At 33.0% G+C, this 20,125-nt stretch overlaps 1 protein-coding gene and 1 pseudogene across 3 annotated transcripts in view; both read right to left on the bottom strand.

The window, feature by feature from the left end:
* Positions 1–452: 452 nt before the first annotated feature.
* On the bottom strand, positions 453–14,435 carry LOC118195675 (intracellular coagulation inhibitor 1-like). Of its 2 annotated transcripts, none has more exons than XM_035367001.2 (2): positions 14,329–14,435; positions 453–1,749 (listed from the first exon to the last, which is right to left on the bottom strand). In XM_035367001.2, the coding sequence occupies exons 1-2, from the start codon at positions 14,341–14,343 to the stop codon at positions 604–606; spliced, it is 1,161 nt and encodes a 386-aa protein (XP_035222892.1). In that variant the 5' UTR covers positions 14,344–14,435; the 3' UTR covers positions 453–603. The 2 variants fall into 2 exon arrangements, with proteins under 2 accessions (XP_035222892.1, XP_035222893.1); XM_035367002.2 differs by lacking the exon at positions 14,329–14,435 and adding an exon at positions 9,364–9,457.
* A 2,657-nt stretch (positions 14,436–17,092) lies between these two features.
* The window catches only part of LOC118195673 (intracellular coagulation inhibitor 1 pseudogene), a 215,465-nt pseudogene continuing 212,432 nt past the window's right edge, over positions 17,093–20,125 (bottom strand). The window contains exon 2 of the transcript XR_015041115.1: positions 17,093–18,469. The product of XR_015041115.1 is annotated as an intracellular coagulation inhibitor 1 pseudogene (transcript). The remainder of the gene's footprint in view (positions 18,470–20,125) is intronic.

The following is a 20,125-nucleotide window of genomic DNA, read 5'->3' as shown; positions in this document are numbered from 1 at the left end:
TATCTTATTTGGAAATGCACAAAAATATTAGAACAGTGTTGTAATGCAAATGAAAAATTTATTACTGAACAGTATGAAAACGAAGTGGTGTTATGTATCATGTATGTGAAACAATTTTTCCGAAGTATTAAAATGCTTCAATTCTTCTGTAATGTTGACATTAATTCCATATGTTTTGATTGTAAAATGCAGATATATATTTAAGCAAATTAGTTTATTACAGTTGAAGGAACACAAATCTAATTTCAAAACAAATACTTACAAAATTAAATAGATATAACTATAATTGTTTTAGATGCTTAATATTCAGATTCAGAAATGAATTCTAAAAAGGAGTCTAAACAATTACTCAATTTTAATGACAGGTAAATGTAAAAAAAAAAAAAATGCAGTTTATTTGTCTTAGACTAAGATTTGTGCAACAATTCTGAAGTATAAAATTCTAACAAACGTAGTTCTATTTACTTTATTTTTTATCATTCAGGTTACATATTATATAACTTGTTTCTATTAGATGATAATATTAAATCAAGTAGATTCATCTGGAGTTCGTGAAAACCAACTCTTCGACTTGACTCTCGAGCTAAGATTTTCATTATTAGTTCACAATTCTCGTACTTTGCCCATGAAAAGAATGTGAGAGCTCTTGGTGTCATAAATAACAAACATGAACGGATGATCCACTATAAATGTAGGATCAAACGACAATGAGTAAGTGGTCACAAGAATGGCCGTTACAGCAGCCGCTTCGCTTCCTTCTTCATTCACAACAACAGCAGCTTTGTGAATGATATCTGAAACCTTTAATTCTTTAGAATCACTTATTCCACCAAGATCTGCTCCATTTTGAAACACAAGGTTCATTCCTAAAGCTTGGAGAGCTTTCTTCATGGATTTTGAATATTCCAATCGAAATTTCGGTAACGCTACTTCTACAGTTGTTTCATACATTGCACTTTCTATATCTTGAACAAAAGTGGAAGACAATTGTCTTTCTAACTGCCTCAAACCATTTCTAGAATGAGGCAAAAAGACCAGCATAGCTACTTCTCCTCCTTCATATGGTAATTTTAAAGCCTTGAAAGTTTCCTTCTCCAAGTAAAAAAATGATTCTCTGTGGTACATCATTTCTACTTCTTTTGCACCATATCGCTTCCCATTGTTATAGAAGTTTTGCAAACCTGTAAACCTTTCATCAAATGGTTTTGACCACGCTCCCTTAAAATATACGGCATTGAGTATTACCATAACTGTCATAGGATCGAGAGACTTTAATAACTGAGGTATCATGTTATTCGTTTTAGTTTTCACCCATTCATTTATTTGCTTGACAACTTTCTCAGAATCACGCGTGAAATCCACTTCAACCATCAGAGCTCTGAAGATTTCATTCATAGCTGATTTATATTCTTCTTTAACAGCAAAACCACTTTGATATAATAAACTATTTGCATAACTTAACACATAGTTCTCTGAAGTTCTATCCAATTTGGATAGAAGCTCATTGAAACTAGACAGAAGGTTATCATCTGTGATGTTTGCAGAATCATATCCAAGAACATGTCTCATTTCACGAGCTGTTTCGTTCCGAGTTCCCCAATACAGCATTGCCAAAGCAATCGAAAGACTAAAAGGCGAAAAGAAAACATTGCCACCTTCCCTAGCCAGTTGTCTATGCAAATTGAGTGCAAGATGATTGTTTGCTTGCGCAAATGCAGCATTTGGAGTCATACTGGAGAAATTACTTTCCTGCAATGAACAAAAATAGGTACATTAATTACTCATAATTGAAAAATGTAAGTTAATAAGCACTAATATACTAGTTAATTATATAAGTACTAATATTCTAACAATGTGGGTAAATTGACTCGATATGTATTTGGCAAAATTTCGAGGAATATAGACGAGTTGGAATGTAGTAGCTTAGACATAGACCACATAGCATAAACACATAGACCTGTGTTTCGAAGTAATCATTTAAGTCAACATAAATTTTTGAAAGTATGAATGTAGGAACAAGTGCAATATGGGAAATGCCATTGTGCTGCTTACCATATCAATTAACTGTGTTGTTCCAGTTGCTTAGTATTTTTGTGTCACCTTTTTCGCATTATTTTTGTTTGCACATAGGAAAATAACAGGTATTTGAAAATCATAATGAACACCTACGGAATCGACTTGGTGGACGGAATCGACTTTTTAAAGTGATATTATGTCCACAAGATAGTATCTTATATCGGAAAGCTTATTCTGCCTCAAGATTACTTCGAGGATTTTGTGTTCATATTCGAGGATTGTTACAGTTTGAACTTTCAATAAGTTCTGTATATCTGCAATATCCGGTGGCAATCCCCTACCTTCAAGGGCTACCTAATGCAGTTTTTCAGCAGGATAACGCCTGACCACACAGTGCCAACAGTATACATCTGCCAACATGCTCTGCAAGGTATACAGATGCTTCCCTGGCACCGTACTCTCTTGACCTGTCACTAATCGAACATGTGTGGGATGTGATTGGACGCCGTTTGCAGACTCTGCCCCTGCCTAGTTCAGAAGACGAACTGTGGCAAATGGTTGGAAGGGAATGGAGAGCCATCCCTCAGGACACCATCCGCACTCTTATTGACTCTATGCCTAGACGTGTTTCTTCGTGCATCGCTGTCCGCATCCTACTGAGCCGACGCCATTCTCGCTCTGTATTCTGACTATCATTTTGAAATAAAGAACACTTATTGCTGCTTGCTGGTCTTTTTTCCAAATTTCATCACTTTCTGACCACTCCTTCTTCGTGTTGCATTTTTAATGTCGAGCAGTGTATTATTTGGTATATTGAAAGTTGATTCGTCTCAAAATGTTGAACTATAGAATGATGAAAAAATTATCCTTCCTGTTTTTGCATCAAATCTTTCTTTAACGTGGTGCATAATCAGTTCTGACAGAAATGAAAACCTGACATGCTGAGAGAAGTTGCCAAACTGTCGATCAGTTCTTGTCGAAAAATACGCCAATCTTTTGAAAGAGCTCTTTTTCGATTCCATAGGGTCAAGGAGGCATTCGTCGCGCGATGTCTGTTCTTGACAAATAGACTGTAGTTGAACGGTCACAGGTACTGAATCGAGTTCAAGTCTGGTGAGTAAGCTGACCAGTCCATTCAAACGATATCTTCTGTTTCCAAATAGTCTGACACCAGAGATATTCCATGCGAACGAGCATTGTTATCATTAGCAAACATCTGAGCCAACAGCACCCTTAAATAGCCTTACATGGAGTTACATAAAACCTGGTCTTCATATCTGCGATCGATTAAAGAACATTCATCAAAGATATGTAGCTCAGTACGGACATTTTTGATGATTCTATTCCAAACCATAAAATATCTCCCGTGAATATAGGATTTTTCATGAACAAAGGAAGGTAAGCTGCGTGTCCCCCATTCCCAGCATATAAAACATTTCTGGAATCACAATTTAGACCTTACCTGGACTCGGGAATGAATAGTATAAGGCCCCGTTCCACTTGGCTCCACTGAATATGACATGATATCTTAGACTTTACTTAAAAGCAAAAGATTGGGGTGTGGAAAATTAATATATTTTATTTCCGAGGGTGGCAAAGCGTTGCTTTAAAATAGCGAGTTTGTTGATTAAAATTGAAATAACTCCCATTTTGCCGAATGGCAACAGTTTGTTGTATTGGAGATAAAATGTTTTATTTCGAACCGTGTTGCCACTTCTCCTTTTCTGTTCCCTGAGCTTGTTAATCAGAAATTCATTAAATTTACACAATGTATAAAATAAATAAAAACAAATTCGCAATTCGAAATTCCGGCTTCCAAGTGCACATGTTCCGGTGAAGGACTATACATATTCAAAATTTGGTAGTTCTGAGTGCCGCCGTTTTTCCACAATGCGAAGTACATAATACATACAGGCAGATTCTTCACTATTTAATTTTTTACTTCCTTGTACGAAGTAAAGACTGGATTGTAATCACGAAACATTCCGGGTATCGTATTTCAAAGAAAATATATATTTTTACCTCTATAGAATGCAATTTATCGATTTTTTTGAGTAATATCTGTACGTAAGGACTGAATAAAGAACTGTTTTTCCTCAAACGGATTATAAAATTGATTTAAAATGGATAGAAGAAGAGATTTTTTTCGTGACGTCTGTATGAATGTATCTCGCATAACTCAAAAACGAGTAGTGTCAGAAAGTTGAAATTTTGTATATAGGACTGCTATAACATGTAGTTGTGCACCTATCTTTTTGACTGCAATCAGCTGTACCCAATATATATATATATATATATATACACCCACTCTGTTACCTGGCTCCATGAGCTCAGTTCTTTTTATTCTTATATGTTGGCAAATTGTGCATTTTTCGCTTTAAAAATTATTGCATTACATTGTTCTTATCTTCTGGTGAGGTTTCTATGCCTTTAGTTAATCTGCATACAATAGTTGTCGAATTATCAAGAATTTAAAAGTTACTTAATTGCGGCTATGTCTAATTTTTCAACGTAACAGCCATATTTGTTTACATTTGAAACTTAGCAGAATAGTGAATCAAATCAGTTTCTGCACCTTAAGTGTCTTTTTGCCGAATGGGACCAAAAGTAAAATTTCAGTTTTGTGCACCGAAATGCCTTCTTGGCTGGTAACCAAACTTGTTTTTGCGTAGAAACTCTAATTATAAAAACTGTTTCTAATTATTTTATCCGCATCTGGTGTTTTATGTTTTTCTATATTTTTCAATTTTTAATAAAGATATTTTGATGTTTTATGTATTTTTGCCTTGCCGAGAAGTGAGAAGTGAATTAATTGAATGAGAAATCTATATCTCTAATGAAATTCGAGGAGATAAGTTTAAGTTTAAATGAAATGCAGCAAAAAAGGCGTATAATTTAATACTCCGTACAAGGAGTTCATGTGGTGTCCGCATGAGCACTTTTTTTTAAATAATATATGACGATAACATTTGATAGCAACCATCTGGGAAGTGATTCGGGCAAAAAGTATATTGCGGGATTAATAACACCTATGGTGCTGAAGAAAAGAAGAAGGATAATAAAATTGTCTTTTTATTCATTTACAGATTAAATATAAGATTGGACCTTTAGGTATTCTCGCCTAATTAACTATTTAACCTCGTCTTGTTCGCGCGAATTATCGCTGTCACATTAACTGGCCTACACTGTAACTTCAGTAAGGTCACAAATGAAATACAACTAAAATAGTTATGCTGTATTAACTTTACAGTAAGAAAACTGTGGGAGCAAAACTCAGTCACGTATTTAAACTAAGCAAGAGGTACACTCAAATACACCGAAAGTTTTAGTTTTTAGCCTGCTAGCTTTCACCAATTCAATATAAATTTTTAGTAAGCTGTTATATTCTTGTAAGGTAAGTTTGTCCTCCTTACTAAGTGCCTTCGTAGTGCTATTGGAAGCACATTCGGCTGGCAATCGGGAGGTCCGGACTTTGAATCGAGGCGAACCAACTGAATAATTTCCATGTTTACCACTTTCGAAAATTTCTAAATCTCTCTCGTCAGTGGCGCTCAAATTAAAATGTAAAGATAACTAGTCAGCACTATTACTTAGCTATTAAGTTCCCTCCTCTCCAGTTGGCTTTTAAGGGGGTGGAATGTAAGGTATTATCTCCCTCCTTACCGTGTGTCTTCGTGGCGTAATTGGAACATGTCCAGCTGGCAGGTCCGGAGTTCTATTGCCGGCGACGGCAATGCAAAACTGTAACAATTCAGAAACGCAATTCGCGTTGCAGTGTGTGGCTGAATTAGTAAATGAACATTTGCTAGATGTTGTTAAGAAAAGTTCATAAAATATCAATTGGTCATGCTACTACATTCCATGTAGGCACTTCTCATAGCAAGCATTGCATCGGCATAAGTACAAGAGCTTCACATATACTACGAATTCGCTTTCACAGATTTATTGAAACATTAATGATGGAGACGTACTGAACCTTGAAAAACCTCTAAATTACATAAAGTTGCAGTCAGCAGCACCTGTTGACCCCATGGTAAAGCCCTGGTGACTTCGCCTTCTATCAACTGTCCCCCATTTAAAAGCTTCTTAATTTGAATTCTAGTAAATGATGAAAAAATTAGAAATGATATAAAGGGATTAGTATAAAAACAATTGGTTATTTAAATAAAACCTTGTACGCATACTAATCAAACATTGTAAACCAATCTGTCTCCTATTGCACATATATTCACCAAAATCAATTTAACACTTTTTTAAAAAATAAGTGTGCACAGTGTTTTCTTTTTATATTGTTTAAAAATAATAAAAATTAAGAACATTTAAGTAAAATTAACAGCAAGTTTAATTTATTGTGATCCAGGTAAAAGAACAAGTGATAAGCAGTTCTTGGTAGCAAAAAATCTCGATAACTGTAGTTCTGCTGCAATAGCATTCCAGTTCTAAACCACGATTACAAAGATCATGAATTTCACAAATGTTTAACGGCAGTGTATCGGGCCTAACGTATCTTTTCCCCATTCTTCACAATCGCTTTTTTTTTTTAGTTTGCCCTAATTGCAAATACTTAACTTGTATTTTTATATTTCTTATACAAAGGCCACTCGTTATTGACCACAAAGATATCGGCTTCAGGCTTGGAGCTCGTTAAAAGCGTTTTCACTTGCAGGAAGTGGAACCACCACACTCATTTATCGCACATAATAGAAACATTAACATAAAAAGAAAAAAAAATCTTGCAAGTGTTCTGCCGGGGGAAATAAGAGTTATGTCCGGTTGATTATTCAATACTGAATCATCTGTCCTTGAGATGATCACCTGTTTGGATGACTGGCAAGTGAATGCATTTGGAAACAAAACCAGTCAATTCATTATGCATTAAATGGCATTCAGTTTAGATTGCGCCAGGTTTTGCTGCATTAAGAAAACAAACTTTATGGAAAAGTATTCTTGTGGCACTGCTTCACAAAATGTGTTGACTGTTAATTGGAAGAATTATAAGTTATAAAAGCGTGTTAAGAATTAATTTGCCAGCAAAGTATTGCTGATGTGTGTGGAGTAATTTGTAAGTCAAGAAATAACCTAGAACATACCTCAGTAAATAACTGATCGTTGATATTCTTGATGTAAAAACTCATAAGTTCGAGAACCAGAGTGGATAATTTTAGAATAATATCATAATTTTTCAGTCACTGAATAAAGTTATAGATAGAAAATAGAATTGTTTACAGAAATATTATTAAGAACTTGACAGCGGTTAAAAAGCATTGCTGAGGCAAAATATCTAAAATAAATCCTTTTTAAAACCGTAAACCTATCTATGCATTCGTCTGGATGTAATATTTTATTTGCTGTTTATTTGTAATGGAAATTATAACTTTCACTTTAAAGTTTCGCATTCTATTCAATTATTTCCACAGTTTTCGTTACTTTTGAAGTTTCGAAAAATACTTTTAATGTATTTTCTACTCAGTATAGATCTTTTTCATTATAAGAAAATATGGCGGTAAAATTACTGTAGGCAAAAGAAATATACGTCTCTGGTTAATTATTTAGACAAACAAAAAACTAAAATAGAACACTCATCAGCTGGAAGTTATCATTAAAAACCTTTTATTGGGAATATGTATTTTGAAAACAAAACCACTGTTGTAAAAATCGAACAACATTCAACTTTAAAGCGGCCAATAAATAATAATTTCAGATGGATTTTTGATTTTATTACGGTGCTTTATATGAATTCACATATATAAGTAATACTAGTATTACAGCGCACTTTATTTTTATAGAAAACTGCTTTGCGTGCGTTCTTTAATGGAACAGATCTGATTCTCTTTTTTCACGATTATTCAAAAACTCAACTCAAGAAGCAGGGCCATGTCCAAGTAGAGCTGATATAAGCAGTACCTATGGAGCTGAACTTCAGAGGGCGCCAGCTAAGCCTAAATGGATTTTGAATTGTTAATACGTATGTTTAATTTAAATGTGCTGATAGCTAAGGCCGACCAAAATTGCTAGAACCAGGCCTGCTCAGAATATTTTTGTCTAGACGTAGACATCAGCTGGAAGATATCTATTTAAGTTTTAAGTCATTTATTTTTCACTTTGATTTTCAGGTTACTGTATGGAATATGTTCATATTTCAACAGAGTTTGCCATGAGCTAGTAAAATATTCAATGTTCGTTGTATGAACCAGGAATCACAAAAATGTTTTAATTACCGATATTTTATAGAACTGATTAAATTAGCTAATCCAAAAAAACTAAAGATATTGATGATTTAAATACGTATAGAGGCGAGCCTCTCTTTTTGGCACTGTAGTACCAACCGCAAGATTTTTTTCGTGTTTCTGGTTACATTCTATTCTTACAATGTTTAAAAGCTTATTCAAAATAATTATACTAAAATTAGGTTAAATAATCGTATAATGTCTCCAAAGTAAGAGTCAATGGTTAATATTTATAATTTAATTTTTATTTTTCCATTGCCCACTAGCAGCCGAGTTATAAAATCACTGAATACTGGTAGTTCCACACGAGTTCAAATCCCGGCGAATGGGCTGCTGCAAGATTGCTTTCCTGGTTTTCCCTAAATGTTATAGCAATAAAACCAATCCCCCCTTAAAAAGTTCTCAACGAAGGCATTGCTTTCCTCAGGCAAAGCAAAAATTGCCTATCTCGTAAGTTTTCCTTTGTTCAGTCCTCCATCAGTTTATCGTTATGCATTCTTCATCTTTATTTTGAATAAATACTTTTGAGGTACTTCTGCTTAGTTTGATGTTACGTACATCTTTTACACATTTCCTCTTATATCATACCATTAATTCTATCAACTCGAGTCAAATGAATAAATTAAATACTCGCTAGTTAAATTAGATACCCGCTAGCAAATTTACTCGAAAGGAGATTGGCAGGAATACTTTAAAGACAGTAATACAACAATTCGATTGAACAACGTGATTATTGCGAAGCCATTCGAATGATCCATTTCTGTAATCCATTGCAGATAATTTTAAAATTGCGAATTTTATGACGTTTTTACAATTTAAATTATGACTATCGAATTTTTTGAATAAAAAATTAAGAAAATTATATATAAATAATGATTTAAATTTTATAAATACTATAATTAGATTTCTGTGCATTACTTAGAATCCAGTTGGAATATCATTGATTTATCACCGTATTTGAGATATTTAAATGTGATATTCGAGAAGAGTTCTTGCCTATTTACATAAAAAATGCGAAGTAACCTGCAAGATTATTCTCGTATCATAGATACCAGTATCGAGTAAATTATTCCATAAAAATGGAGTTTAATTTAAAAAAATTGAAGTTTCAGGGGTTTACCATTTTAAGAAGATTGAATCACATTACTTCCTGAGACAGCGGGAAAAGGATATCAGATAACGACTTCCGGATTTTGCAGGAAAGTGTTAACTAAGGTAACAAAATAAAGGAAAAAACGTGTGCTACAATAAACGTCTCCAATACCTAACATATATATATATATATATCTTCACATTTTTATTACAAATAAATAAATAAATAAATAAATTCTGGGCAGCTTGGTAACCTTAAGTTTTAAAAATTCCAAAATTTTATGAATTTTTTAATTTTGGAATCGAAACAGGATTTTGCGTTGAATCAATGCAAACGCGGCGTATCACTTTTCTAATTGTTGCCCTCAAATATTATTGCCCCGTATTTTTAAAGAAATTAACTAACGAACAATCTGCATGAAAAGATTAATGTTTTTCCGCAATGTGAAAAAACGACGGTATTTACAGCCATCAAATTTTGAACGAAGTAGTCGTCTATCCGAGCATGTGCACCTGAACGACCGTATTTTGAACTTCGAATTTATTTTATTATCGATTTCATATTTTGTAAAACATTTAATGAATTTCTGATTTATAAATTCAACGATTTGAAAGCGAGTAGTGGCAACACTGTGCAGTCATTAGGTTACTTTTGAAACAGAAAGAAGTGAAAAATGAGCAACGCCTTCGCTGGGAATCGAATACGCTTCGAGCGTGCTGACCACTACACTACGAAGGCATGCTAAGAAGGCGGGAGAAATGCCTTATATACTCCCCCTTTTAAAGGGCGACTGGTGTTTAAGAGACCCAACCGGCAAATCCTCGGGATGGAGAATCATCATCCACCACCCTTTTAGTTCGAGCGTCACTATAGAGTCATTAGGTTATTTTTGGAACAGGAAGAAGTGAAAGATGAGCAACGCCTTCGCCGGGAAGAACACGGACCTCTCGAATACGCGTCGAGCGTGCTGACCACTATACTACGAAGGCATGCTAAGAAGGCGGGAGAAGTATCTAATAACTGTACGGAAAGAATATTTTTATCTCCAACGCGCTAGACTGTCTATAAAATTCGAAAGATATTCTGTTTTTAAATGCTGTTGAATTTAATTTTATGTGGCGTAAGTGGGAAAATCGTAATATTTAACAAATAAAGTTAACACACAAAACGTTAATAATAGAAAGATTAAAAAATATTTTTGCTAGCCATCTTACTAAGAAAACTGAACACTGATATAGTAAACTGAGAAAAGAATGAAAAAAATATATAAAAAGTGTATGCCAGCACTTAACACTGCATTGGGAATTCTAAATTTTGTTAAATTATAAAGTATTTTCTTCCACTTTTCTGCATGCCTTCGAGGTGTAACACGGTATTCGGCGCATATTCGAGAGACCCAGGTTCGATTCCCATCGAGAGCATTGCTCTCATTTCCCTTCCGGAGAAAAAAAAAAAAAAAAAAAAAACTCTAATGTTTCTACAAAATTAAATACAATTTTTGTGATTCTGCTGTTGAATTGTATATGGCGTAAATGTGAAAAAAATTATGCTTAACAATGAAGCTAAAAAGACAAAACAAATGGGTTAGTAGACTTAAGTAGACTGTGAACTCAGCGACAGCATTAAAAAACTTTAACAAACCCTTTTCGGCGACCGTTAAAAATTGAAATCTTTCACATTTTTTTTAAAGTTTAAATTTAATTGTTGAGAAGAAATATAGAACTTGATTGAAACAAGAAAATAGCGTATTTATTGTTGTTTGAGTCAAGTTGTTTTATAATGGCCCAATTAGCTGAGGATTTTAATCTTGATAATAGGTCCGGAAATGAGAAAAGACCAGTTCAGCGATATAATTCTAAATAGCGAAAGTTGTGAAGAAAAGATTAAATCCGCTATTTACTGTTATCTAGAGGAAAAGAGAGAGAGTTGGAAGAGATAGAGAAAGGTGGTTTGAGATAGAATATTAAGAATTACAACCGTGAATATCATCGAGGAATCCACTCTCAGTTTGTTTGATATACCCCTTCAGCGAAACATTCGCGCTTTAGGTATTTGCAGAAAATTACAAGAAAATTTGAGGCAAAAATACGAAGAACGGATACAAAGAGGATACAAAATTTGAAGAATGAATATTTGGCATTACTTGCCCGTTAAAAATTGGCCAAAGAAAGTGGTAGTGCTATTCTGCAATTTAAAACTATGTGTTTCACAATTGCAAAGTGGGAATAAGAACATTTAAAATCTGAACTCTAAGTTTAGCTCTTATTATTTGGCGACGATCTGTTTAGTTACCTTCTCTATCTTTTCTCTTCATAGAGCTTTGATGGAATTTATAAATGTATTTGTCGCATAATAAATGTATTAAATATTTTTAATTATTGTCTGTTATTTATAAAGTACTTAGACTTCTTTTTAAACAACATAAATAGCTTAAAGAATAACAACAAATGATCGTTCATTTAAGTTTTGTTTCTTCATAAAATAAAACGAAATATATTGTGAGATGCAAGTACCTAATGTAGTAAATTATTTATTTAAATACAAACTGTTTTCCAATCAATATCTTATTTAATTTTTAATTAAATGACGTAAATTATATTATTCTGAAAGAAACAAAAACTAAAGTATTACGCAACTTTGACAGATAAATCATTTATGGAAGTGTAAATGGTTTACTGGGCACTTGTTTCTCTAATGTATTTCATCTGCTTTTATTAAAATAATTCAGTATTTTACTAAAAGCAAATGAAAAACATTAGAGAAATAAGTGCCAAAATACAAAATATCACGTATATTGTTGGAATTTTTTTTTCCAACCAGAAATGTAAAATGGCAAGAGCCTGAAAATTTGAAATGCCATAATTTTTAAATCTTTGAATGCACAGATGTGAAAGTATAAGAATTTTATATAATTTCATTAATTATACAAAATAACACACTGAAATTACTTTCGGTCTGCTATAACCGATAAACAGTGAATGAGTAATACTGTATAATACTGATATATAACTGATAAATATGACTAAATAATACTATAACCGATAAATAGTGACTGATATAAAATAGTGACTGAAATATATCATGCACAGACCTTTTGAAAGACTATTATTTCTGCATATGATAAGGGAAGTTGAAACATGTTTATTTTTTTAAGGTTTCTTTCTGCTTATAAAATGAATTAAAAACTTTTGCTCAAAGCATTAATCAACAAGAATGTTGTAGAAATGCAACTGGTGAATTTTAAAGGATCACTAAAAGAACTCCGGAATAGTATTTGAAAACTGGTAAAAGTAATTATAATAAGCCTTTTTAAATGGATCAGCAATAGCAAAATGAATGAAACCACTAAAAAACTAATAATTCGGTCCGCCTTTTGTCCTTGAATACTCTACAGGCTAACTGTAGGAAGCTTTTGCAGTCTTGTTTATTATTTAAACCAGCATCAGCCAATTCCCTCCAAAAAATCTTTCCTTGAAGACCTCCTTCCTATGGCTCGAGTGATTTATTGTTATAAATAATCTAATAAAGCACATAAATTCGATATTTAACTTCCAAAATTTGAAAGAAGAATATTTTAGTAACTTCAGCTAATGATTCCAATTAATCACTTTTTAATATGGCATAAAAGTAATTTGCAAAGGATTTTAAATGAGTTGACTTTGATATTGATATAGAATCTGCTGAGACATTTTGAATTACATAGGTAATTCGATAAACCAAAATTTGCTGGATTTCTCCGCTGTAGAACAGCACGCACCAAATTATTAACTACAGAAGTATATATGCCCCACCGGTTACTTCTTGGACATCGTTAAATTAAATGCTTCTACCGCATTTAGCAAAGTTCTTGTTTCCAAGGAAAGAACTGTAAATAAAAAGCTTTTAAAGTTTGTCATTCGATCCCATTCCTAGTTTTTCGGAATGGTTGAAAGAAATATATTTCCTATGTTTAGAAAGATTTTAACAGAATCGAAGAGGGAATGAAAATTTGCGTTTTTGCAAAAAATATGCAGTTAGTTATTGGATTTAAATCCCGGCAAACAGGCTAGTTGCATCGGAAATTTCGTTGATTTTCTCACGTCCAGCTTGAATACAAGTCCTTTTTCCCTCAGATAATCCTCTACAAAGGCATTCTTTTCCTTACACAGATGGCCGTAGTGAGTTTAGACATAAAGCAGAAAGTCTAATCCAATCAATTCGGTGCATAATACTCCACAACGGAAACGATCTAAATTGTTCATTTTCTTGTAGGAGATAAAAACCTTTCGTAAAATAATCATCAAAATAAAATTAGCCATTTTTTACTTAATTACATTTCTTACTACATAATTTGCATCTGTTATCATAAATCTACTTTTGCGTTATGAAAGTCGACAACGTCAAAAACAAACGGCGCCAAACGATATATTGGCGAGAGAGGATTTTACTTATATTTCAGGATGCATATATTTAAAATGATTTTGTGCTAACTTTGTATTTGGTGCTTCATAATTTTTCAGCCATGTTCCCTTCATTTTATGGAATATATTCCTGATAATATTGCCTAACAGGTAAGCTTGAAGGTATTTAAAACTTATGAACGAGTATTTTGTATGAATGAGTATTTTGTCAATTCTTTACTTCAACAATTCGATTTAAATGTTTGTAAAGACTGTTAACTTTGATTTGTATTCTATTTGGGTTACGCAAACTCTCTAACTTGTTAAATCAAGATTTCATAGTTATTCTAACTTATGATTCTTTAATAAAACTGTGCTAAACAGAATTTAGAGTACTCAAACGACTTTACTGTGCCAAATGCACGACATATCAGCATCCAAATGGTGGCAAATCTCTAGCCTTTGTGCCCTGTTAAAAGAGGGGGAAAATCATTAAATTTTCAGGAATCCTTTATAAAATTAATGTTATAGTTTCTACTGTTCACGAGATAAGAAGCAAAGAAATCATCAATGAAATATAAATAAAACTTAAATAATAACTGAAGTTACTTACATTGAATACATCCATTTTTTTCCTTACAATTCTCTACTAACATTCAGCGAGGGATAAGACCTCTAATGAGCATCCTTAAAAACAAGTAGGGTGTTATACTGTCATATCCGGAGATAAAACTTTGCGTAATCATACTTCCTTTTTAGTCTGAATATGTAACTTGTTTTAAACGGAGAAAGCTAAAAATATTAGACATCCGCACATATTCCTGTCATGCATTGCATTTATGCTATCATGTTTTATATCAATTTAATAAAAGTCCTTTTTACGGAATTTACAAAATTTGGTAGTTTGGCATAATTTGAGTCGTAGAATCGAAATATGGAAAAAAATTGGCATGCAATTTCAGAAAAAGTCCGATTTTGTGTCAAAATACCTATATTAGAACATTGCTATATATAAATCTAATAAATATCTTAATTCGCGCTTTCGAGACATGAAAAACGCAAGTCGAATATTGTCAAAACGACCCAGTAGAACGCGAGATATAGAGCTGTCCCATTTTTTTTTTTTTTTTTTTTTTTTTTTTGTTTGCGCAGCGTACATGCTCTAAACGGACTATTTTATTCAGATTTGTGATTATTATGAGAAGCAATTACAATAATTAACTATTTAATAATTCCGTGTAATCTGGTCATATATTAAGATGATAAAAATAATGATTTTTATTGCATTGAATGCTATAGGTAGTATGTATATTCATCTCTTTCGGGGGGGGGTGAATATAAAGCTTAAATATCCTAAGTTTAGAGCTACGACCTGCAGAAATATTGTAACAAAATGTGTTTGGTTAGTTACGTGCCTGTTATGATAAGTACTCCTAACATAAGGAATCATAAACAATTGATAGATATAAAAAAACATGATTATGTCGTTAGTAGCAATAAGTATGAAAGAAAGATTGATGTTTGAATGTGTATTTAATTATGGCAAAGCACACGAGGGCTCTCTGACTAAGGGGAGGGTGTGCCTTCGTGGAGGACTTTCTAAGGGAAACTGGCTCGTACACACGTTACACATTGGGAAAACCACGAAAACGCCCATGCAGCCAGCCCGTTCGTGGGATTCGAAACTCAGACCGAACTACCAGTGTTCAGCGACTTTACCGCTGGGCCGCTGGTCGGCCTTTGAATGTTTGTGATAAAATAGTTTGAGTTAAACACCATACGCACGTACCATATCCTTAGAAATTGTACGCTTTTCCCCCATTTTCCTTTTTAAATTGACTATGACAACTAATATTTTAGTTAATATTATTAATATTAATTATTATTAATAGTATTAATAGTATTTATTATTAATATTAATTGACAACTAATATTTTATATTTACCACTGCAGAATAGATTAATTCAAAATAATAGTTGTTAAAAAATTTCTTTACTTTTTAAATAAGCATGTATTGACGGAGACTTTTGCTAAATCTTAATAGTTCTATGATTACTGGATTGCTGGGTAAACTCTACCGCCTCAGAAGAATAACATGACCTTTATTTGATTACGAATGAAAGCCAATCACTTGAAAAAAAACTTCACAACACATTTGCATTGCTGACTTTCTGCTAACCTTCAGGTGGACTTTTTATCCCATTTTCCTAACTCTATGGAACTCAATTTACTTAAAAGCAAAGAAATCTAACAACCCTTTACTTTTTTCATTTTCACTAATGATGGGTAACACTCTGTGATAGAATCGGATCAGAACCGTTTTGCTTTCTGAAATGAATCGGTTCTTTTTTATAATTCACCGTTCACTAACAATAATCTTTAAGGCAAAGATCGGGACAGAGTGATGAACCACGAGCGGTTAGCGAGGATAAAATGAAGAGAGGAAAGAATCGAACCAGCAATGGGATCGGGACTGGTTAATGAGCTTGGAGCAATGAGCGAAAAGAGTCGAATGAGGATGGGGATTGGAAGAATCGAACTTGATTAAATGCTAATTTCTTGAACTGATTTCTTTCAACTGTGGTTTTGATTTGATTCTCTAAAACATCCTTTTTATACAGAAACAACAATAAAATTCTAGAAAAATTTTCTTTTCAAAAATGTTGGGGATGACAAAAATTAAACTAACTTTTGACATGAGAGGCTAAACATAATTTTCTCCCTTAAAATGGGAATCGAAGTTTCATGCCACGCTACCAAATACAGCTTTGCTCTTTTTTCGCGAATCAGGTGTTCGCTCGCTCAGTAAAATTAATTAGATCGTGAAAGAAAAGCAGATCCCTATTCCTGGCACGTTTCCAACAAGAGCTCGCTGTGAACTGTAAAAGAGCTACGATTCTATTTTATGGAATCGGAGTAAATTCGCTTAGTAAAGTGAAGTGTTCCTTTTAAATCAGTTCTGAAGCAGCTTCTAATCATCTTTGATAAAGTCTAGTCCATTAGTCAAGGCAGCTCAACCACCGAGAACTATTGTAATTTGTCAGCATAAGGCTGTGTAATGAAGAAAAACAAAATTCTTTAGTTATAGCTGTAGTAGCATTTGGTGAGAGGGGCTCAAGTATATGAGATCTTGGAACTGTTTGCAGGAATCGAAAAGCAGAATCAACTATTAATCATGCTCTCGCTGGGAAGAAAAACCAAGATTTACAACAAGCTGGACGCGATGACCAATACATGACAAGACCTAACGGAATAAATATTCTTAAATCTCACAGCAAAGCGTCATTAATGATGAGTTTCTTTAAAGGTTTTCCAATAATCGTGGATAGAATTTCTCATTCACATTTGTATTACAAAACTTGGCAAGAAACAAGTCATAACATACAAAAGTTTTTATTTATTTATTCTTGAAGCGCTTTTAACAAATCATGGTGCGCCAAAATGTAGGAGAAAAACTTCAAATTATATAACATTACAATAAACAAAAGTGTATTCAATTTAAATTCTTTTCATTATAGTAATTCAATGTACAATACTGTGAAAAATAAACGTATGCAGATTATGAGAGTAATATTATTAGACAGCATAAGTTTCATTTTTGCAGTCTACTCTAAATCTTCCACTCGACCCATAAACATAATAAGATTGCTGATTGTGTTATATATTACAAATGTAAATGGATGGTCAACAATAAATTGTGGATCAAAAGACAACGAGTAGCAATTTATGGCTACAGCTGTAGCAGCAGCAGCTTCCGTTCCTTCTTCATTGACAACCACAACAGCCTTATGTATAATTTCCGACACCTTCAACTGTTTAGAATCGCTCATTCCACTCAAATCAGCACAATCTTTAAATACTCGCTCTAGTCCCAAGCTTTGGAAAGACTCTTTCATGGATTTAGTGTAATTTAGTTGAAATTTAGGGAATGCTACCTTTACTTTACGTTTACACATTTCTCGCTTTATATCTTGAATGAAATTAGAAGACAACTGGTTTTCCAATTCCTCCAAACCGTTTATAGAATTAGGCAATAGAACAAGCATGGCTAGTTCCTCCCCTTTATATGGCAATAGTAAAGCTCTAAAAGATTCCTTCTCCAAATACAGGAACGATTCCGTAAGGTGCATCATATTCACCTGTTTGGCGTTGTTTTTTATTCCTTTGCTGTAAAAAGACTGAATTCGAGTTAACCTTTTCTTAAACTGGTTCAACCAAGTACCCTTAAAGTACACGGCATTTAGTATTATTAGAACTGTAGAAAGATCAAGTGAATCCAGAAGCTGAGATATCATGTTGTTGGTTTTGCTTTTCACCCATTCGTTGATATGATTGACAATTTTCTCAGATTCGCTTACGAAATCAGCTTCCATCATCAGGGCTTTGAAGGTTTCTTTCAGAGTTAACTTATAATCATCCTTAATGGCAAAATTTTTTTGACTGAGTAAGCTGTTTGCAAAACTTATAACATAATCATCAGGAGTCTTCTCTAGTGCAGAAAGTAGTTGCTGAAAAGCTGACACGAGGCTGACATCTGTGATGTTTGCAATTTCATATCCAAGGACTCGTCTTATTTCCAGAGATGTTTCATTTCTGGCAGCACAGAAGAGCATTGCTAAGGCTGTTGATAGGCTGAAAGGTGAAAAGAAAATGTTTTCCCCATCTTTTGCAAGAAGTTTATACAAATTCACAGCTAAATAGTTGTTTGCTTGCGTGAGAGAAGATAATTCTGCGGCAGGAAGGCAAATGGATTCCTAAGCAAAACAAAAAATGATTCAATTACAACATATAAATGTACGTAGAAAACAATGCTAATAATAATTAATAAAATAATTTCGAAAACCGAAGTATTCTGTTTAATCATTTACATAATGTAAAGAAAAAAATTCTCTTCTGACATAAATATACTTTTCGAAGAATTCGATGAACGTTACGCACATTCTATTTATTTATTTTATTATTTGTTTCTGAAATAAAAATACTTCTTTTTCTATCTTCCTATCTACTAATGCATAAAAGCCTACATTATTTTGATGATACGAAGAAGCTCATCTTTTAATAAGAAAAATTTTTTGTGTTTCGAACATAGTATAATAAACGTATGAAAAAGTAATTAATACGTAAAATTGTCTCATCACACTTTTTGATTTTGTATTTGCGAATGTTAACAGTCATCACATCTAGAAACTATACAAAAATTAAAAACGGAAATACTGTTCCATTAAAATTAGTTTTAATCCAGCTGCAGACGGTATTTATTTGAAGTAATGAAACGAGTATCAAAGTTTAATAATTGCAAATCTGAATATTCTATATGTCTACATTAGATATTCGAACACTCTATTATACAGCAGTAAAATAACCTTTGATTGTTATCTTTGTGTTTCACAGTGAGATATAAGCAGAAAACACAGTGTTACATGTCTAACTCCAAACAGCACGAAGTCTTTAAAAACTACAGGTGCTAATGAGAGAATACTAATGTATTTAAGCAAATTTACTACATCGATTTCACACAAACCAATAATGGATGAAGAAAGGAACGACATGGCTCAATATATAAAAGCAATAATCGGAGTGGACAAAATAATAATTAGGGTATATATGTAAATTACAATGGATTAATATTAACATGATAAAAAAGCGAGGGAAAAAATTCGCATCCCTACACAGCCAGTCATCCATGAAATAAGATTAATTTTAAGACAGCGACATTAAGCAAAAATTATAAAAGTATATCGGAATATACTTTATTACTTTTGCTTAATGTCGCTAATAATATATTAATAATTCTGCATTATATATGTAATTAATATATATATAGTATAAACAGATTAAATATAGAACCATGCGATTTATGCCAAAGCAAAAACCATATCTTTCGTCGCAAATTATAACAATAAAGTAAAATAATACTTGATATAAAGACAATAAAGTCCTTTCTCAGAGATGTGAAAATTCGGAAAATTATATAATTATGCTGCCACAGAAGAAATGGAAAAAACTTCAGCTTAGTTATAATTCTATCAAAGGACTTAATTTAAAATCAGGATTTGGGTTACTTGTTTCTAAATTAGAATTAAGGTTACATTATTTAAACTATGGAAAGCACTCGAAGGCTATCTTCCCAAGGGAAGGATCCCTCTTACGAGAACGTTTTAATGACAATGAAATCACGAAACCTCTGAGGCAGCAACTTTTTTGCCGGAATTCAAACCCGTTTTGAATATTTAGCAGATTCACCCCTCTGCAGCTACTAGACGTGTATTTAAATAGGAAAAAAAAATCTTCTATCGATGCCAAAGAGTCCATTTTTTTAAATGAATGAGCTTTCTTGAAAGCCGAGTATTGGGTCTTCGGCCTCGTAAATGATGGAATGATTTAAAAATCCAGAATGGAGGACGAAGCCT

The sequence above is a fragment of the Stegodyphus dumicola genome, chromosome 5 (genome assembly GCF_044657685.1).
Source record: "Stegodyphus dumicola isolate Sdum_Otavi_A_Nest chromosome 5, ASM4465768v1".
Lineage (NCBI taxonomy): Eukaryota > Metazoa > Arthropoda > Arachnida > Araneae > Eresidae > Stegodyphus > Stegodyphus dumicola.
This window is presented reverse-complemented; position numbering and strand designations above follow the sequence as displayed.